The sequence below is a fragment of the Taudactylus pleione genome, unplaced genomic scaffold, assembly GCF_031769625.1.
Source record: "Taudactylus pleione unplaced genomic scaffold, aTauple2 ptg001990l, whole genome shotgun sequence".
In the NCBI taxonomy this organism is placed as follows: domain Eukaryota; kingdom Metazoa; phylum Chordata; class Amphibia; order Anura; family Myobatrachidae; genus Taudactylus; species Taudactylus pleione.
Window position 1 is genome coordinate 5,667,812 of NW_028286386.1, and position 22,189 is coordinate 5,690,000.

Below are 22,189 nucleotides of genomic sequence, written 5' to 3' on the forward strand. Positions count from 1 at the left end.
TAAGTGCTCTTCTGCATCACTTCTTCAATGTCGAGAAAAAACACCTGCTGCGGCTATTTAAATCCCCGACTTTCAATTAGAGTCTAAAACGGGGGTACCCATAGTGATCCCCCATGTTTTTACAACTTTAGGGGGGGTCCTACAATTTTTTTAAAATCTAACTTCGGAGTTTCCCGTTTTCGTTCATTTCATATTGAATACGGGGATAAGTGGGCGCGCGCCCGATACTTTAACGCAGGTAAAAACTCTGATATGAAACGTTAACTTCGACAGTGAAGTTAACGTTTCATATTGAATACACCTCAATGTGAACTAAGACGCGAAATTGAGGAAAAAGTATAGAGTCTGTGTAAAAATGCAAAAGACCGTTCCGATACAGGGGACCTGTTTTATCTGCGACATTATATTCCTTTACAACAAAAAACTAATCCTAAATACGTAGTACACTATATGCAAACTAAGATGCAAAATTGAGGGGAAAGTGCACAACATGGGATTTGCGCCAGGTGTTTTGCATTATATGGCACATGAAGGATGTGTATGAGGACACCTCTGTATGCATGTGACCTGTTTTAGAACGTGTCTGTGTTATTATAGAAGTCTGACGTCTATACATGCATTATTGCGATCTCCGAGAGGTCAGTACAGTACTTCTCAAAACTTCAAGCAAGCACCTACAGCTATGGTGTCTTTGTTGTTCATCTGTTTGTAGAGACTGGAATAAATAATACTCCAACATATTTACTTTTATGCTTCTGGTTTCAAAATAAAATAAAACAAACTTTTGTTTAGTTTTGTCATGTTGCTTCCTATAAGGTTTGGGTAGTCTGGTATGTTTAGTCTGACTGTACCATGTAGTCGTGGGCCTTGGAAATCAGCCCCACATTTGGAAATTTAGTTGCTGACTTGCTGCATGGCTTTTAACTTGTAGGGATGAGTGATCCTGACCTCTTATAACGTCTAATCCTATATATTTTCCATGTTCTTTCACCAAGATGGAAGCAAGAAATTCTTAAGAATGTCACTGTGTATTTGGCATTAATATTTCCTTTTACTGATACTAAGGGGCTCCTCCCAGACAATTATTCCCTCCTACACCAAAATTGGACAGAAGTGCACATCTCGCATCCGTCAATGATTTATCCATCAGGCATCCAGTGGGTGCATCGCCAGTCCTGAGAATGCTTTTCCAATGATCCGCAGTCCATTGTCTGGTTTTCATGGCCAAGCAGACGCAGCTTGAATGGTATAAAGCACACAAAGTCATGAAGCTCCCAATGAGTAGTTCTTGTGCTGATATAACTTCCCGAGGCAGTTTGGAACTTTTATGTGCTTAGAGGTCCTATTCTTTGAGCTTGTGTGGCCCTCCGCTTCAGGGCTGAACTGTTATTGCTCCTAGATGTTTAAAGTTAACTAACATTTAATTAGCCACAAGTTAACTAGTTAATCCCTGAAAGCTATTCTGTTACCCCTGCCGTGGTCAATGACCTTGATTTAAATCAAGGCTTCCGCAATGTTTATGGTAATTTCTGTTCATGACCTTAGGAGGTATGAGCAGAAAATAACGAATGTGGCCCTACCTATTTGCTGGTTAGATTGCAGCCCTCATTGTGTAAGCTACTTGAATTCCCCTTTACAGTTGACCTGGGCATCAAAATAATTTGTTGGAAAGATGACATGCAATAATCATGCCACCTTCAGTACTCCCCATACTTAACAGCCGATATATCTTGGGCTTGTCAGCTGGTATGTATCAGCGATATGTCTATGACTGACATGCCCCCCCAGTTGTGTTGTCAAAGATAAAGCCTTACTTAATTGTAAGCAGTTGAAGAGCTGCTCCTTTCATGCATGTTGGCAAATAAGGGTTAAAAACAAAATGTTTCTAGCAACAGGAATTTTAAAGGCTTCCTAGTTTTTCTAATCCTCCTCTAGAACCCAGACACCTAATCAATACATACATCTAAAACCTAAAAAACAAAAGGTTTCATATATTGGAACACCCTCCACTGACTGTCCTCTATGGAGAAAATCTACACTGCTTCTGTTTGCAATACAGGATTTACTGTGCCTGTCCCACTCTAACTGGCTGGACCATGTGTGTATATCTCTGCCATATGCTGCATCAAGCAAAGTGCATTGAACCCACCAGAGGGAGAGAGATGGATATCTATCTGTCTCAATTTAGGAAAATGTATGGGACCCACAAGATGCGCTGTAGCAAATAAAATTTGGCTGGCACACGCAATCAACGCCGCAGGCTGGAAACTCTGCAAATCAGTAGTACAGGAGTAGGACACAAGCGTATACCCTCCCCTGCTGAACGTTGATTGGTGGATAGTGTTACATGCCATCTCTGCTGAGCCAATCTCTGTTCAGTAGGCTCCAGCCTCACTTTTCAAAACACACCCCCACACCCCCCCCCCCTCTCCCTCTCTTTCTGGCTTACACCTGACCCTATTTCACAGCAGTGCAGACTGCTATGACCCCATCCTGCCTACAGCAGTTTGGTTGCAATCACATCAGTATTACCATCCACACCCCTCCCTGACTATGCTGCAGGACAGATGCGATATGTCTGTGAGCTGCGTTCAGACGAACAATAGTGGAGAACACTTTTTGAATAGTGATGAACACTACAATGTTTGTGACAGTAATGGAAAGATTGCCACATCTGTAATACCATTTAATACACAATTTTATCAAAAAACAGAATTAATATACGTATAAAAAAAATAAGATAAATGAAGGCTGATCTTCCCATCAAGGTTTCCTGAACGAACATTGGAAAGGATCAATATCTGAATATATTCACAGATAGTTGAAGGAGACTATACCTCCACGTCTAGGATGGACTTCTTCGGGGATGGGGCTATTATGTCTATGGGTCTCCTAATTCTACGGCTATTAGATTCCAATTAACAGTGCCTAATTGACTCAGCAACTTCTGGTTGCGCTCTTCCGGTTTCCGGCTATTGCTATAAAGCCAACTATACACAAGTATGAAACAGTCAGTGCGCATGTGCCGGCAAAATGCTAGTGTGCGAGTGCTTGTCCTGTTTATCAATAGCAGGGAGTCTGTCGCATGCGCCTGCCCAGTGCCGGATCCAATTCTTCTTTGTCTCCGCCACGGCTGTGGCCATTTTTGTGGTTGGGAGACGGTCATAATTGGTCACGATAATATGATTACTTATGAAGCCACTATGATGTGGCCATGTTTTTGGTTTAGTTTCAATTCATATGACCCCACAAAGGAGGCAGCCATATTTGTGGTTGAATTACTAATACAACTTGTTCTCAGAGTACTTGTATTCCCCCTCTCATCACTCATCTCCAGCTTTGTGTCTGCTATGGAATCGGTATGTAATGCTGGCTGTCGAGATGCCTCCTGTCAAAATACCGACAGCGGCATCCCGATGGTTGGTATCGTGACAGGGGTTGTGTAAGTATACTTTCCCTTCCCCCTTCTCCTCCTAACCCTCCCTTCTTGTAGCCGAACCCTAACCCTCCCCGTTAGTGCCTAAATCTGTCTCCCTCCTTCGTGCCTAACTCTAACCCTCCCCCCTAAGGGTGCCTAACCCTAGCCGCCTCCATACCCCCTCTCCCCCCCTGCGGCTAAGGGTGCCCCAAATTTGCCTCGTACGGGCTGGAATCCTTCTGGAATCCAGACTTGAGATTGATAGGCGTTGTTATTTCGACGCCTATCTTAAGTCCCGTGTCGGACTTTCATTGTTGCTATTCAGACCAGCGGCATGCCGTCCGCTGGTCTGATAACTACATCCCTCTGCTATTTCCTCCTGGATGGCCCAGCACGTTCTTCAACTTAACATGTCTAAGACTAAGCTAATAATTTTCCGACGCTTCCAAATAACCTAATCTCCCATAATTTCATTATTTTGTTGACAGCACCACCAGCTCCTCTGTCCTGCAAGTGTGCTGTCTTGGAGTTAATATTGACCGCTCCCTCCTACAAACCGCACATTCAGTACCATTCCCAGTTCTGCCATTTCCATCTCAAAATTATCTCCAGAGTCTGATCCTGTCTCACCCCAGAGGCAACTAAGACCCTCTACCACTCAATGGTCATCTCCAGACTGGACGACTGTAACCTACAGATATGCCCAGCTACATCCTTGCCTGTAGCGCAGCGAATCGCGCCATGCGTGGTGCGATATGAACTCCTGCGATCGGTGATGCGTATTTGCGTCTCCATAGGAATGAATAGGAGACTCACTCCCGCGATCGGGGACGTGCCATAGCGTATCGTGGAGCATAGCGCGATGCGTGCGCATGTTTGTGACACGATCAGCTGCAATGAACTTGGCCGCATCTGTAGTCTTACCTGGTTTCACCATCTCCCACCACTCTCCATTCCAATATGTCCTCAATGTTGCTGCTGGGCTCATCTTCCTCTCTACACCTGCTTCCCCACTCTTACATGCCCTACACTGGCTTCCCCTTCATAACCCAATTAAAATTTTGCACATTTTCCCTCACCCAATCCTCTATTTAGATTCTGACCTTCTCTCCCTTCACACTATTACAACTTAATTCCAAGAATGTCTGTTCTCGTGACTTAACCTGGGTGTTAAGTCGTGAGAACCGGCATTCTCCAACTAAGGTGCCGGCCTCAAGACTGATAGCGCCACGCTAAGCCTGCAAACAGCCTCGCAGCCAGCATTTTAGTGGGATTTCTGCTGGCACCCTCATGAGGGTGCAAGAAGAAATCCTTTAGTCGACCGAACAGCGAGCTGAATTGAATAGCTCCGGGAACTCCTTCCCGGTGCTATCAACAGGGCGCTTAATTCATTCGCCCCCCCCCCATAGTGTACTAAAGAGGAGGAGCACTATATACCTTGTAAACGCAGATGTTTTAAGTGTTTAACGCGCATTTCCAAAGTAAAAATTCTCTAAAAAGGAGGAATTCATTTGTTTTTTGACATCCTTTTGGGTGTGTAAAATACTAATGCCCAGCGCTAACTATTGAATTCCCCCAGTACAATGACAAATGAGAGGGTTTTGTCAAGTGTATTTTAACACGTCGTTTTACAACACCTGCTATGTATGCCTTAATTTAGGCTTGGACAACCTGTGTCTCCTTAACTGTTGATGTGAAAGTTCCATCTTTACTTGCATCTGGGTGTTTAATGGCATGTTGGAGTTCAGTGTCTGTCATACAGCTCAATATTATCAGGACTGTGGAGTCAGAGTTGATTTTGGGTAGGGCTGGAGTCTGTAGAAATGTATTGACCAGCTTCAAAATAAAAAGTTATAATATAGAAATTTCAGCTACTGCAGTAACACACATACAGGCGTAGTGGTACAGGGTATAGGCTGATACTAATGATGGCCCTGAATTAGAGTCGTGCAAATTGCACTTTATGAACAAACCTCACTGCAAGTGAGGTGTGTGTGTGTGTGTGTGTGTATATGTGTGTATATATATATATATATATATATATATATATATATATATTTATTTCACACTAGCTTCGGCGGCAGGCAGGGCGCCGGAGCTAGAGAGGGCAACTTTGTGCGCGCGCGCATCCGAAACGGGGGCGTGTCTATAAGACGCGTCCCCTTTTTCGTCATACTTGGTGGCGTGCCCGGCACTTACGGACACGCTGGGCAGCCCCCAAGCGCTGCAGACAGGGAGAATAGATGCCGGGCGCATGCGCCAGGCGTCTATTCTCCGGTGGTGACTGGGTCACCGCACATTTCTCGCACATTTTTTTAAAATATAGTGTGTAAGCTCCACTGGGGCAGAGACTGATGTGAATGGCCAAATATTTTCTGCAAAGTGCTGCGGAATATGTGTGTGCTATATAATTAACTGATGTGTGTGTATGTATGTATGTATGTATGTATGTATATATATATATATATATATATATATATATATATATATATATATATATATATATCTCTATCTCTATCTCTTCATTTTTATTTTTTTTTGTGCCGGGGCTCCAGACATCTGACATTACAATATTAAAAGCCATACAGTGGTCTTGAAGTCTCATAATGGTCTAGAGCAGTGGTTCCCAAACTCTGAGCTTAGGCACCCTGGGGTGCCTCAGGTTGTTGGTCCAGCGCCAAGTCAAATTTACAGTCAATGTAATGTAAATATGTGGAGAAGCAGAAACTTGTCCCCATCACATAACTGAACCTAAGTATGACAGATCAGCACAATTTACTTCACTTTACTACTTCACTACATTTTTTTTCTGAATAACAAACTTTTGGCTTAGAGGTGCAGTGGAAACGGTGCTGATGCACTAGGCCGCCGTGATTCAAAAAAGTTTGGGAATCTCTGGTCTAGAGAATTCAATTGGAGCATTTAGTAATAGCTCAAAATATATGCTCTAGTCTATACACAAACCAGGATTATTTCTGATGGAATTTACAGACATGGGAGTCTTATTTTTTTATTTTTTTTCATGATGATGAGATTTAGCATCTAACAGCATTAAGTATGTGCAATATCAGCCACTGAGTGTGCTTAAGGCTATCCGGAATAGGTCGCAGAAGAGCGAATGGCAAACCAGGCATTACTACCTGAGTAGTATTTTGATAAAGCAATGGATTTTTTCCAAAGAGGGATTTTTTTTTTTTTTTTTTTGCATGTCTGTAACCATACCAACAAAGGCGAAGAGCTTGAATAGATTTTATGAATCTGCCTAGGAATGAGAGATGATCGGAGATAAACTATATAGTGTCCTCTCTCATCTAGCTGCAATACGGAGTGCGATATGCCTGGCGTGAGTGAGCTGCCAGGTCCCCTGCAACTCTGCCTAGCATCGGGCGTCCTTGTTTTTTTTTTTTTTACGAAAATGCGTCTAAGTTGGATTCGACTAGGACGCAACAGTAATTTGTGCTGATTAAGTTGAACACAGATATACAAGTGTCGCATATCAAATTAGTCTATAAAGGGATCTTGGCATGCAGGAAAGCTGCGGCTGCTGCATTGTAGCACTTTGCATGCTGTTTGAGAGACTCTGTTGCATACAGATATACAAGTGCCACATCTCAAATTAATCAGCACAGGGCCTGATTCACTACGAATCGCTATTCTGCTTATATGCACGCAAAGGCTAATATAAGCCTGGTTTTATTTAAATGTTTGCATTCGCATTGCGATCGCAGCCTGACAGAAGGACGCCCACTTCCCCTTACATCCATGTACTTTAAGAACATAGAGAAACAATCGGTAACATCGGACAGTTAGGGAAGCCCAGACCTTACTCAGGATTTGCTTACTTCAGGCGGCATCTGGTATCGCAGTGGCTAATTTTTGCACACCCCTGTAACTGCGTTGAAAAGCGCTGGCAAACATGTGTTTGCCCCCCCCCCCCCTGTCACCACCACCCACAAACGGCACTTCCAAGCAATAACCCTGCCATGGGTCTGCATATCCTCTGAGATCGCTGTCCCAAGTGCAGTGGCTGGTTAGTGCATGTGCAGTATGCAACATTTAGCCAATTGTGTGCGTAATAACTGTGTTACCTGCTGAATTAGGCACACGGTTAGAAGATGAGGCACAAGCAACATGAGATCTTCAGGAGTCCATGGCTCAGATGTAAGGGCCTTCACCGTATATCATTCCCTGGAAAGCTTGTGTGGATCTTTAGTTGGAGCTGTAGAAGGTTGTAAAAGTTACACCATGGACAAAAGGCCTCTGCAGGGATGTCAACAGTGAGCTCTGTGGGTGGTCTTGTGCACTATAGTAGTGACAAATATTAAGATATTGTAACACTTGTGGTTGAAATAAAATAATTTTCTTGAAACTCTGCAAAGGAGGGGGAAACTCCAGAGGTATGTAACCGAAGTATGTGAGAAAAATATAACCTTGTTTAATCCAGCGAAGCAGTAATGGTGACATTCGGCTGAAACTACTGGTTTTTCAATTGATGTGAGAGTTCGGGGGGGTGGGGGGGATTTCAGAGGAAGTAGAATTTTTGGATTTGTCTCCCATATTTTAAGATTAAGTTAGTGAGTTGCTGTTTTGAATTTGTTAGAAATTGATAGATAAGTAGGGCGAGAGCCAGGTTGTACAATTATGGTGCGAGGAGAAATCCGTGTCGGCCGCGAGGCTGACTGCTGGCTTAGCGCGGTGCTAACAGCCTTGCGGTTGGCACTTTAGTCAGAGAATGCCCGGTTCTCGTGACTAAACACCTATGTTAAGTTGCCAGAACCAGCATTCTCCAACTTAAGTGATTTGTAGTCGCACTAAACTACGAGGTGAATTGAATAGCTCCGGGACCAACTTCCCGTTACTCTTCACCTCGCTTCGATTGAATCTCCCCCCCATTGTGGTGTAATATGTTAATTGCCTGATCTAAAAAAAAATTACCAGTATCCAGGAATCCTTTTATTTGTAGCTTTGTTTGCTCCTGGCAGAGTCTCCTTAGATTGCAATACTGTGTATATAAATTATATGAAATTCCAAGTTGGTGGTCCAGGACCAAATCAAATTATTTATGGTCAATGTGATGGGCAAAACCCAGTGCTGTTGGCTGCCAAGCCTAAAATATGTTGACAAACAGAAGTGCAACCTTCCAGGTTCCACCATCACGTAACTGAACCCAAGGGTGACGGGTAAGCACAATTTACTTAATATTTTCTTCTGATTTTCTCATTAAGAAATGTTTGTCCTAGGGGTGCTGAGATTCTAGGATGCTGTGAGTCAAGAAAGTTTGGGAACCACTGCTCTACTAATTCTTTTTTAACAGTCAGTTCCAGCTTTGTTGCAGTTTTATAATAAAATTGTGTCTGATGTTCTCTAGTAGTGCTACTGTCATATAGCTGTTTGCCAGAATGTATCTATTGAACTCTACTCTTCTTTGCTCTCCTACTGGTTATTTAACTGCAGTTGTCGTTTTTTGGGGGGGTTTTTTATTATCCACATTGGATGTCATTTAAATCTACTATGCCCATTATCCCCTGTTGTAGAATATATTCTATACTACACCACATTCATTAGATCTCACTGACCATTTACATTTAATTATAAAAATGTACTATTATGCTGGGTACACACTGCCCGATATATTGGCCGATCAATTGATCGGCCAATATATCGTGCCCCCAGTCGGCCAGTGTGTACAGACGATATGTCTGTGAACTACGTCGGTCACAGACATATCGCGTTGGCTGCGCTGCACAGCCAATGAACAGATATGTCTGCAGACATACCTGTCCATCGGCAAGTGTGTACGGGCGATCAGCCGATCGCCCCTACACAGGGGTGCAGCGAGGGGGGGGGGGGCCGCGAGCAGGTACTACTTAACCCGGGACCGACACAGCTCCCCATCCACAGCAGCCCAGCACACGTCTCCTATGCCAAAGGGGGGGGGGGGGGGCGGGCAATCATGCTGATCTCGCCCCCCTTGCGCAGTTCTCACCATGTCCTGAAATTTGTTGAATTTCAGTTTGTGTGTCAAATACCAAATCTATTCTTCATTATTCATACATAGGGGTCAATCCAATTATGTGCAAATTGCGAATAGCGAGTTTGTTTCTTGAAACTCGTAGACTTTGCGTCCAATCCAATTAAAAATGCCTATTCGCACTACTCGCAGCGGAGGGGTGTGAATTGACTTCCAAATGAGATTTGAGAGAAATGCATGAAAATGTGGGGAGACCATCCTGGACCCCCCAAAATGGATAATTTCGTTAGCAGGGCTGCATAGAAGGCTGGCTGTGGGAATTAGGAAGGTATAGTAGGTTTTTAAATGGTGTCAAATGGCTGATTTTGTGTTTTTTGTTTTTAAATGCAAGAAAATTAATAAACTTTTTTTCGTTTAATTAAACGAAAAATGCAAAAAAAAGTAGGAAAGAGTGATTTGGGGGTACTTTGAGGGCACCTTGAAAATTTTTTTTTTTTTTTTAAATGATCCATTTTTCACCTAAAAAATTGTCATTAAATTTGGGTGCCTGAACTAACACAAAAGTTGATTTTGGGGTAATTTGACAACCATTTTTTATTTTATTTTTACCCCCAAAAATTACTTGTAATTATCGGACTAATTAAGCTAATTGGGAACTTCTGATTGCCTAATTAGTCATTAGTGGGGGAGGGGGGTGTCCAAGGGGTTCAACAGTTTCCTGACATTTTAACCTTAAAATAAAGATTTTCCTTTCCCTCTCTCAGGGAGGTGCGAATGGAAAGTTGTGAATTTTGAAGTGAAAATAGCAACTCTCAATTTGCACCTAATTGGATTGACCCCATAAACTAACATGAAGAAGGCTTAAAAAGAAAGTACATCCCATGATTCACTAGCTTGTAGAACCACCTTTAGCAGCAATTCCTTGTTTTCTATATGAGTCTTAGGAGTACATTTACAAAAGTGGAGTTATTGCTATAGCAATCAATCTGATTGGTTGAATTAGGCAACACCTCCAATTGTGTAAACCTGCCCTTTAGTAAATTTGCCCCTTATTCCAGAGGCTCCAAAACTCCGCCATTACAGTCCACGATTTAAGGATCTCCATTCTTGAGTCCAGATGGTTAACACAAATTGACTAAGCTACTAATTAACCTCTGCTAAAGCATGGATATCCTTAAAACCTGGACTGTAATGGTGGAGTTTGGGAGCCTCTCTTATGGGCCGTACACACGCCGCTGGCAGATCATTATGCACCCACCCACCAACTTGCCGACGACTCGGGTCCCTATAGTAACTTACTCGAAATCAAGCAAGTTGACCGGCATGCTTGACCGATGGACGATACCGCTATCGTCGATACGTGGCCGCGCATCGCTGGTCTACGGTAAGTTGGTAGGGACCATTTAAAAGAACGATTTAAAAGGTAACGATATCGTTCAAATCGTTCTTTTAAATCGCTACATATGTACGCACCATTAGTCTTTTATTGTTTGAGAATTAGTGTCCCATTTCTCTTCACAACACTGCTTCAGTTCATTGATATTTAAGTTCATTGACATTCAGTGAGTATCATTTATAGTCTTTAGGCTTGATCACTAAAGAACTGATTCTTTTCTCTCCCCCCCCCCCCACCTTTCCCTAGAAAGCATTTCAGTAGATGATTCTTATTCTTTGATGCTATTTTTCCATTAAGCCTTTGATAGGTGGCCTTCTTTTTAATCTACACCCTGAAGTGCCAAAAGCCATGGGATAGATACCTAGTATAGTGTAGGACACCCTCTAGCCCGACGAAGTGCAGCAACTCAACATGGCATTGATTCCACAAGTGGACGGAAGACCTCTGGAGAGATGTTGGCCCATATTTTCTGGATAACTTCCCTCAGCTCCCTGATATTTGTAGGTGCAGGATCTAGGTTGCGAATGGACCTCTCCACCACATCCCATAACTGCTCGAATAGGTTCATGTCGGACGAACTCTTCAAAATGCTCCTCAAACCAACACTGGACAACTTGGAACCGATGACACGGTGCATTATCTTGCTGGAATATTCCATCGTGGTGGGGGTACATGAAGTCCGTGGAGGGCTGCAATTTGGTCATCAAGCAATGCAACGTAGAGGTTACTGGTCAATGACTTGTTCAGGCGGACCAGCAGACCCAACCCATGCCACGTGAACACACCCTACACAATTATGGAACCACCACCAGCCTGCACTGTCTTGATGACAACTGGGGTCCATGACCTCAATGGGTCTGCGCCACACTTGAACTTTACTTGAAACAACTGGAACGATGACTCATCGGACCATGTCACATGTTGCCAGTCCTGCAGGGTCCAATGAGCGACGTCATACACCTAGTTGAGGGGCTCTATCCGGTGTTGTAGTGTTAGCAAGGGCACTCTGGTGGGTCTTCTGCTACCATATTCCATGGAAGCTAAAGCATTCTGAACTGACCTGCTGGTTATGCATCTAGTATCTCCTGTATTTAATGTGGGTGTGAATTGAGCCAGTGTCGCTTGTCTGTTACCACAGACTATTCTGGCTAGATGCCACTGGTCGGTCATGGTGGGTGGTTATGCCTCTTTTAGGTATTCCAGATACACACTTGACTCCATAGATTGAGTAATGTTGAATATCTGCACAAGTTTGGAAATGTAATGTCCCATCCGTCGGGCACCCACTATCTTGTCCCATTCGAACTCCGATAATTCACATCGCCTTGCCGGTGTTCAAACTGACTCACAAGATGTCAGATTACAACTGATGCAGGTCTGGGAGTTTACGCCACCTACCATTACCTTTACATACTGCTATCCCATGACTTGGCGCTTCAGTGTATAATACTCTAGTACATGTCTTGCCAACTTGTGGCTTTCCAACTGTTGTAAAACTAAAAGTCACAGCATGCTTTGCCAGCCGATCGGTGGGAATGTATATTGGGACTTGTAGTTTCACTATTAGATTTTATTTTGCACAGACAAAATGAAGAAATATTCCCTTTTTTTGGGGCACTCTTATGTTGAACCTATGAATTGGTTATAATTAAAACTTAACTTTTTTATTTATGCATAAGTAATCTTTAGCATTTTGTATGTATTCGCCAGAATTTTTGGACAAGGTTATCTCTGGTCACAGACAGATGGCAGTGTTATCTTGTACATACATTGTCATGTAACATAAAATAATGATTGAAGAAAACATGGGTTGCAACAGTTTACTCATATTTCTGCTGCAGCTGACAGAGCACCTAGTGGCTGAACTGTGGTAATTCTGCATCGCTGAGTGACTGCAGATCATGCAGCGTACATAGTGATGATCAGTACAAGCCAATGCCAGTATATCAGTCCTGGCGCCCACATCAGCCTGCGGCGGCACCAGTGCTGCATATGTTCTTGACACAGGCTGCAGTTGATCCTATACAGTACTTGTAGGGCAATACCTAAATGCCTGGCGTGCCCCATAAGGCCTGTGGGCCATATTTTGCTTACCACTGTCCCAACCTGTACTTTTCCCCTACACTGAAACAATAGTAGCCCAACTAGTTAAGGACGATTTTCATTCAACTAGTTGGAACAACATTTTTGCTGTTTTTCGGCATGTGGGAGCGAACAAAAGATTGTGTGTTCCGTCCTAACATGCCTGGCGCCGTATGTGATATTGTCAGGTTTGATATGCAGCACATCAAACCTGACGGCGTTGCACGGGAGTGCGCATATCGTGCATATACACTGCATGATATACACGATTTGCTGTTCCGATTTGGCCAGCTTAAGTCATTCTGTATTGATATTCGTTTTAGTAGAAGATATGATTGTCTTTTTTTTTTTCTTATGTTATGAGCTTTTGACATAAGAGCCCATACTGCTATAGCTTTTGGTTTTATATAGAGGTGGAATGACTTGCTCTTAGCAGCTCCCAGCTGAAAACCAGTTCTTTATTGTTATGAAAAATTATTTCTTTATTGTACTTTTCCGCAAATGGAATTTTCATGTTATTTTAAAAAGTATTGGTTACATTGTGTTACTGTTGCAGATTAAATTTTAGGAGTGGTTTATGACTAGATCAGAGATTCCCAAACTCTGTCCTCAAGGCACCATAACAGTCCAGGTTTTCAGGATATCCATGCATGGCCACCGGTGACTTGATTAGTAGCTCAGTCAATTTGATTTAACCACCTATGCTCCATTGTGGATATTTCTAAAATCTAAACTGTTGGGGTGCCTTGAGGTCTGCATTTTGGAACCTCTGAACTAGATAATTATGTCTAAATTATATTTTTGGTTCTGTATGCTGGTTTTGGGGTAAAAAAAAATAGTAGGAGGCAATCCATAGTGTAGGTGTAGTAGTCCTTTGTCCAGGTAACATGGCTTTTAATGGTGAATGCCATGGCGGACTGGAAATGAGTGTATCCCTGTTGCATGTAATTAGTGACCACAGACCCTCTTACGAGGTGGGTTGGTTCATTTGTCTTTGGATGTCATCCAGCAAAAGATTGCCTCCCATTACTGTTTAAATACTTTTCGTCTGCTTGACCCATTTTATAAGTAAACTTTTGTTTTTGCATTGCAGACTGCAGGGGTGAAGCTGCTGTGTATCGTGAACGCCCTGCTTGCCACTTCACCTTCCCAACATCACAAATGCGACCATGGGAGCTGGCAGTGAATAGGTGGCCTCCTTCAGCCCCCATTAATCAGCAGAGGTTCTTTGGACCCTGCAGCACCCAAGGGCACCTCAGGCGAAGGTAGGAGCTGCGGGGCTCTAGAAAAGGTACCACCTTCTAACATAGTTTGCATCGTAGGCTTACCTCCTTTCTCTTTTATCATCAATCTATTTTATTACAATTTTGTTTCAATAAACATGAAAGGGGAAGAGTGCAGTCAGAAAAAGGGAAGGTGGGAAGGAAATTGCAGATCAGTCAGCAGATTTAACATCAGAAAAAATACATCCCATATTTGCAATTGAAATACAAACCAAAGAAATGCAAAACGGTAAATAAAGGTAGAGTCTGACAGTAGTAATACCCAAAAAGCAGTTTAAGGTATTCCAAGGAGCATCTTAGCACCTTCCCCATCAGTAACAAATTCATGCCACTTAACACACTTTACCAACAGAGAGGAAGCCGAGAAGGAATTTGGGCAGGCTAGTCTCCATTTTAAAAGCTACCTCTTGTCTATATATTTATCCATCTCAATTTTATTGAAGATAAGTCAATAATACGAATTAGTTCTTTAAAGATCTCAAAAGTCATATAATATTGTTGATATAATGTGAGTATCAACAAATAAATAACTCTGCCTTCAAGGGATATATATATATCATTGTTTTAAATAGTTTTATAATACCAGCTACCCCTGAGCGATGGAACGATACATTGATACATCTGCAGCACACAGTGACTTGTGCATACAGCAACTAGTACCATGAATTTTGTTGGACTATTATTTTCAAGCTGGCTTTTTATTACATGCAAGGGAAGTCCTATTTCTGAACTGCTAGGGAAGGGAGTATATTGGGGATCATATAATTTTTTTTTTTTTTTTTTTATTACATTTTTTTTTTACCTTTTATTAACACCATAAGTGAAAACTTGGACAAAACTCTAGTCCTGCTGATAATTGGGGAAAGAAGTGTTTTAGCTTAGAACTGTGTTAGCACACCTGGGTACGTGGTGCTGGACAAACCGTATAATTCATGAGATACATTTTATGAGAGATGAGCAAAAGTCTCAAAGGAATATGCTGTGTTTTGAGTCGTTCATATTTAGCACAGTGAGAAATCCTACATGCTGCCAAGTGAAATGCACGGGTTACCTTCTTTCTTTTAGACCAGTTAATAATTTTACTGCCCAACAAGTGCTTGAGGTTTCCTTGAAACCATTTTTATTAAACCACTTGTTTTTGTCTTCTTCCAAATGTCTACGAGGGGTGTGCAATAAGTTTTACTGATGCACAAAAAGTTTTATATTTACAAACCGTAAACAATACATTTTTTTTCAAAATATTCCTCAGAGGAGTCTATGCAAAGTTACATACGCTCAAACCCCTTGGTGAAGCAGCTGGACCAGTCCGAAGCAGGTATGTTTTATACATGCTGGATAAAGGCTCCACTGCAGCGTCCGGTGACATGAAACTTAACTTATCCCCACGCATCTTGCGCTAGATTTGTGGGTACACTAAAGCTGCGTACACACTAGGCGATTAGGAAAGACAGTACGATCACATCATCGTAATCGTACAGTTGTTCCTGATCCCCTGTAGTTCCTACATTGCACGATATGTCGTTCAGTGTACGCACCCTCCATCATTCCTGAACATGGCCAATCTGTCGTTATCGGCAGATTGGCCTGCATGTTCAGGCGATGGACAATGTCGGAAACGACCAGCAGGACCGCGCATCGCTGCTCGTTTCCGACATAATTGTGCTATCGCACAGTAATATAGCTCAGTGTGTACGCACCTTACATCGCATGGGGCCAGGTTGACTATACGGCGGATGACCAAGCTCCTGGATGCGTTCATAGGACAGAAAATCTACCACTTGTGGGCAAGTGCATTGTCGTGATGGAGAAGGGCACCATGAGCGCGAGTTCTTGGACTTCGCTTGTAAGTGGCTTGCGCCAGACAATGGTTTGTGTACCAGTGATGGTGCGCTGCTGCACAAGTAGTACGGTAACTACATGACCAGTCTTGGCCACAAAAACAGCCACCATATGCTTGGCCACGCTGTGCTCACATTGGAACGTCTGTGGTGGCGCACCTCCAATTGGGGTCCACTGGGCCGACTGTTTGTTTTTTCTTCGGGTCGAAAATGTAAATCTGGGATTCATCGCCACTGGGTGTGGATTAACAGACAGTAAAAAGGTAGACGATGTCTAGATTGTCTAACATCTGGGGTCTATCGATCGACTGGGACAAAATGTCGACATGTGAGAAGGTCGACATGTACAAATGATCTACGCGGACAAAAGGTCGACATGAAAATAGACGACACATTTTTGTTTTTTTAGCCCTAATGTTAAACCTAACCCACACTCCTGGTCCTAACCGTCGGGGTAAGTGCCTGACCCAAAAAAAGAAAAATGTGTCGACCATTTTTGTGTCTACAATTTTCATGTTGTCCTTTTGACCCTGTCGACCATTTGTACCTGTCGACCTTCTTACACGTCAACCCTTAGTGTCGATGTTTTGTCCCAGTCATCATCTGGTGTTTATGTAGACATTTGTCTACCTTTTTTACTTTCTATCTATAGTTCCGCACTGATGCTCTCCCAGACAGCGTTTGAACGACCATCATCAAACCTGGCCAGCGTGTTGCAGCTGCAAGTCACCCGAGCTGCATGCTCTCGAGTCAGCTGATGGGACACCCATCGTGCAGAAACCTTGCTCAGGCCCACCTTTTCATGGAGTATCGAGCGGATGGATCCCAATGAGATGCCTATCTCCTTCTCTAACTGGGCCACGGCCAGCCTGGCATCCACCTCAACTATGGCCCGCATGGCAGCAATGTTGTCCTCGTTGGTGGTGGAAACAGGGCGGCCGCAGTGCTCCTAGTCTTCCAGGGACAGTCTCCAACACTTTTTTCCAACATTCTGCAAACCACTCAAACAAAGTTGTTTGGGACATGCCTCCTCGCTAAAAGCAGCTTACAGTTGGTCAAAACTCTTGTAGTCATAGAAGGTCATGGCTCTCCATTGGCCTCTATTGAGCTCCATAAGGAATTTTGTGAAGGAAGTGAACAAGCTGACTACTTCTGTGTGTAGTGCTGCTTATATGAGGATCTGTGCCCTGAAATTTCACAAGAGCTTTAGCCAAAGATTACAGTTCACAACCAGATAGAATCTGTTTGACTATCTACCCTTTGTATGCACTGCACATGTGGAAACTTATTGCACACCACTCGTACATGTATTGCTACTTGTCTTACTACCTCTTTGTATTTCTTTCCCATTTCCCACCAATTCTATACATTTTTGTTTCTATTACTCTCTCTAGTCCTCCAGCAAGGCGTCAGTGGGGAAGGAGGGAAAGACCCCAACAGAGCCTCCTCAGTCAGGATGATAGTTCCTTCCGGGCTGCTTTCTTTCCTGTAGATGAACATAGAGTTTTTGCCCTCACCAGCACTCCACCACGAATGCTCCATCCCGCTGCACACTCCACTCAGCAAACCTCATTCATGGTTGACCTTCATGAGCAGGTAACAAAGTTAATGCTTTTGGTCCACTTCTAATTTGCTGTATGACATTGCTCCAGTGCAAAACCGCCTACATTTATGCTTGTTCAAAGATTTTCCTAGAAGTGTTCATTTGTGTTGTGACTGTTTTATTATCACTGTGTGGACACATCAGTTGTTTTAGATGTGAATCCATAGGAACATTAAACAGAGACCAGTAGGTAACAGTGGTTTCTTGCTCTGCAGGTTGCAACTCTTCTGGTAGTATTCAGTGCACATTTGGCCACTGTAATAAAGTATTGTGTTTCATTTACCAGGTGCACCAGGGACCTGTCCCTCTTTCATATACTGTTACAACTGTAACACAAGGCTTCCCTTTGCACACCGGGCAGCACATCCCAGGGTGCAGTGCCCAGCAGCTGCCAGCATGTTCGGTCATGTTCAGTGGCCAGCACTACCCTCTCTGCTGCCTCCCTCCTCCGGTAAGTGGCATTAGAAAATATTGACTTATTAGAATATTAAACCAGTATATACACTAATATTAGTTTTTAGTCTCCTACGTTATTACAGTGCTGCCATCGTTTTTTCTTTTTCTTTCACAATTTACAGAGCAGATTAGCATAATCGCAAAATGTAACTAAAAACCACTTTAAAATTGTATAAAGTGCACCTATCCTACACACCTCTACACTATCAATTCCTATCTTTTCAGACCATATGCAATTATACACCTGTTGCAATCACTATGTGGCAAAGCTTGCATAGTTTCTCTGATATCCACCCTTTTCTGTTTTGCTTGAAACTAGTTCTCTTCTGAGCAGGTAAAAATATTCATTAGTATTAATGAAGGCTAACATCCATATGCTGGAAACATAATGGTTACTGTGCTCCTGAGGGAAGTCTTTCAGCTCATTTTTAGTGTGAGTTTTTAACCATAAGCTTTTAAACTTCTGTTTTAATAGGGCACCCAGTGGTGGCTCTAGATTATTTCTAGGTCTACTCCTCGAGAGCAAAGCCATAACTAGTCTTTTTGGTGCCCTGTGCCAGAAAGCGCATATGGCGCCCTCCTTCTTCCCATTTTTCCAATAGGGACATAAGAGCGTGCACCCCAAAGAGGGCCATGGGGTAGGGCAAGGGAAGAGATAGGGGAGGCCAGGAGATGCCTGGGATAAAAGAGGAAGCTACAAGTGAGAATGATAATAAATGGGAAAATTGACAGGCCCAATCAGTGCCCCCTGCCCTGTGCCATGGCACAGGTCGCACCACACTAGTTAACGGCCCTGCTTGAAAGTATTGCATACTATAGCTGCTTCTGAAGCCATTCTGCCCTTGTAAACTAGATAAATCTTTGATATTTATATTAAATGCTTGCACAGTAGTCATACAGTGTATCGCAGTATGGCTATTATGCTAGAACCTTATGTGTTGCTAGGCATATGGTCATTACTAAGTGGTATGCAGTCTTGAAGTTGACCTAAATGACGATAACTGGAAAATGTCGACGTTGGGTTTGGCAGTAAAAGTTAGGCTTACTTTAAACAGACAGTGCCAACATGATGGATATGTGTCAACCTAATATACTGAACCCTTAGTAAATGAGGTCTGTTTTGAACACTTTCACCAGTAACCATTATTAAATTGCGCTAGAAAGGCATCTGTACTTGGTATAGCGTAAAGAGGAGTGAATTTCACAGAAACATAAAGGCACAAAGCTTTGGTATTTCTTACACAGAATAAAATTGTACAGATCCAAGGTCTCTTATTTGTGAAGCCAAAGATTTGTCTCGCTGGCAGCCTCTGGGAGTTAGGTGTAAATGTCAGAGATCAAATGTATTAGACACTTTGCAAGGAAGGGTGGAGAAACCCTAATGTAAGTTTCGGGATGATGCATTGCTTCTTCGATCATTAAACTTAAATGTACTGAAATTTTACGTGGACTCTTAAATCATTGTGAACTGCTGAAAGTATGCTTACATTGGCAGAATCCCCTCCTTTGCAAATGTATTTGATGGCTGTGCATTCCAGCATGTCACCCCATATCCAAAATCATCTGCCAATGACTGCTTCGTGTTCCACTTTGTACAAAATGATTTTTGGGGAATGGAACAGCTAACTAACTATTTAATCTTAACTTTTTATTTTCAGTGGACACAAGTGGTACATAGAGTACAAAGCAGTGTAGTGTGTGGATATTGAGAGAGGTATTTAGAGATCTTGATCTATAGACGGATCAAATATGTTCACATAACACTGGAATTTCATATACATAATATAGGTAATAAACCTGTATACCAACAATTGTAAATATAAGTAATGATGGTTAAATGTGAGTATAGGGATGGGAGAATTATAGGAGTAGCTCAGTCTTTTTGACAGTCCACTTGGCTGATTGTCAGTAAGTATCAGAGATGAGCGGTACGGTTTTTGCGGAAAACCAAACCCACCCGAACTTTGGGTTTCAGAGTCGAACAAAGTCCCCAGCTGGGTTCACTTTGGGGTTCAGAGTAGATGAGTCCCGACTCGGAACTCTGATCTAAAAACAGAATATTGCATATTTTGGATTGCTTTTAAGTGTCAGCCTCATGATTTCAGGTCCTCTGAGGTGGTCAAAATTGACTGGAAATGAATGTTATTGATGTTAATGCTATAGGAGCAAGTACAGGTCCAAGTTGCATGAAGAAATCCAAAACTAAACCAAAACATTTGAAGGTGGTTTTGCCAAAACCAAAATACAGGTGTCTGCGCCCATCTCTAACCAGTGTAACAACTGCAGAGTAGCATTTTGTGTCATAGTTTATTGAGTAATCAAATATAATTGATGCTTAATAAATGTCAATTGTATTCTTGAAGGAGTCAATAACATTTTTATTCTCTCTATTAAAGCTCATACCTGGGTGCACAGTGCAGCAGCTTCCTGTCTCGTACCAGCCATTTCCTCCTCTACTTTCCAGCGAGCATTACATCTTGCACCCTCATCCACCGCTGCCACCACACCAGCCACATCATATGGCCTCTCTCGCCCCATTTGTTACAGTGCAACCACAGAGAATGGTAAGTGTCATGAAATACTGTTAAAAAAAGAGATCTATTTGTGCTGCTTACCTAACCAACTTTAGGTTCTAAGGCCTGCTGAAGCTTAAGCAGGCCATAGAACCTTCCTGTATATCAAACACCATAATCACAACATGCCCAGTGCCACCACCACTACAAAAATGGGTTGCCATCGATGGCAAAACCATTGACCATCGATGTTAAACTTCGAAGTCCATCCCTAAATGCTAGTGTCTAAGCCCTGTATTCATAAATTTCTGAAAGATGTGCCTCTGGGCGTGTTACTTTTTCTCCTTGTCCACAGTATTAAAACAAGACTGGGTAATAACAGAGCCCTGTTATATAGGACAATTGGGGGGCATATCCAGTTAGACGCGGGAGTTTACCCATGACTAATTGCCGGGCCAAAGTCCCGCGGTGCGGAGTTAAGCGATTCAATTAGCTTTTTTCCCTGCACCGTTAATTTGGATCTCGCGCGCGTGAGCACACTGATACCACAAGAACTGCGGATACATTGTGTCTTTAACTCTCGTGAGGCTGATTTTCCGTGGATATTACCTCGCACTTCCATGAGGTACAGTCTGACAGCAGGGATTCGTGCTTGGGGTCTCAGACTCCTGCGCGTGGAATCCCCTCTAATTGAATCCTGACCAGTGCGACAATCCATAATTGGATATGCCCCTTGGAGTTTGACACGTGATTAAGTGCTACATATGACCAATTGGTCCACCCTTACTGCTTTGAGAAAAGCACTTAGTGGTGCTGAATTATCCAGGCACAAGTTGTTGTTTTTTTTTATAAAATAAACTCTTATTAATTTTTGTGAAATATGGACAACCAATGTAGGAACTGAGGGCCTGATTCAGAGCCGCTTGCTCTGAATCGGCCGGGCTTTTTTTTTTTTTTGTAGGGGCATCTTATCCGCTCGCATAGCTGTGGGTGACCACCCACAGCTATTGCAAGCGGCCAGGATGATGGTCGCGATGGTCAAGACCATCGCGACCATACCCTTGTGGTAAGGTCTCGCCCATCGCAAGCCCCAGAGAGCTTTCGGCTCTAACAGAGCCGGAAGCTCTCCAGTGACATCACTTGTGATGTCAGTGGAGCCGCCCCCAAACGTTTTTTTTTTTTTTTTTTTAGTATGATTTTCTGCTAGCTCTCTGTATCAGTGTTTCTTGTATGAATATTTTTGCTTTCCCTTTTCAGCCACTGCAGAGGATAGATAATGACTTGGATCTTCGAGGGGACCAACATCACATGGGCAGCTTCCCATTCCACCACTCTCACCCTGTGCCTGCATTGCCCCATTCAGTGCCCATGCATTACCTCTCCCATGATGCACTACATCAGGAGCTCTCCTTTCCAGTGGTAAGTACGCTCCACTCATGTTTATGGATGCATGATGCAATTTTTTTTTTCTTCTGCTTTATCAGACAATATAAGTAATTGACATGGTATATGTAGTTACAAACGTATCTTATGAATGTTGCAGCCATATGCTCATCTGATGCCACGGCGACTTAATACCCAACGGTATCGCTTGCAACAACCACTGCCCCCTCCTGCACTGTCTCCATC

General features: G+C 42.9%; 1 protein-coding gene across 2 annotated transcripts in view; it reads left to right on the forward strand.

Annotated features, from left to right (window-relative positions):
* RNF44 (ring finger protein 44) overlaps positions 1-22,189 on the forward strand; it is a 59,187-nt gene that overhangs the window by 23,253 nt on the left and 13,745 nt on the right. For both annotated transcript variants that reach the window (XM_088465551.1, XM_088465550.1), the window contains exons 2-7: positions 13,961-14,132; positions 17,383-17,584; positions 17,878-18,042; positions 20,444-20,611; positions 21,818-21,979; positions 22,104-22,189. The exon at positions 22,104-22,189 is cut by the window's right edge and continues 30 nt beyond it. In XM_088465551.1, coding sequence (XP_088321677.1) covers positions 14,029-14,132; positions 17,383-17,584; positions 17,878-18,042; positions 20,444-20,611; positions 21,818-21,979; positions 22,104-22,189 — 887 coding nt within the window. In that variant the 5' untranslated portion in view covers positions 13,961-14,028. The remainder of the gene's footprint in view (positions 1-13,960; positions 14,133-17,382; positions 17,585-17,877; positions 18,043-20,443; positions 20,612-21,817; positions 21,980-22,103) is intronic.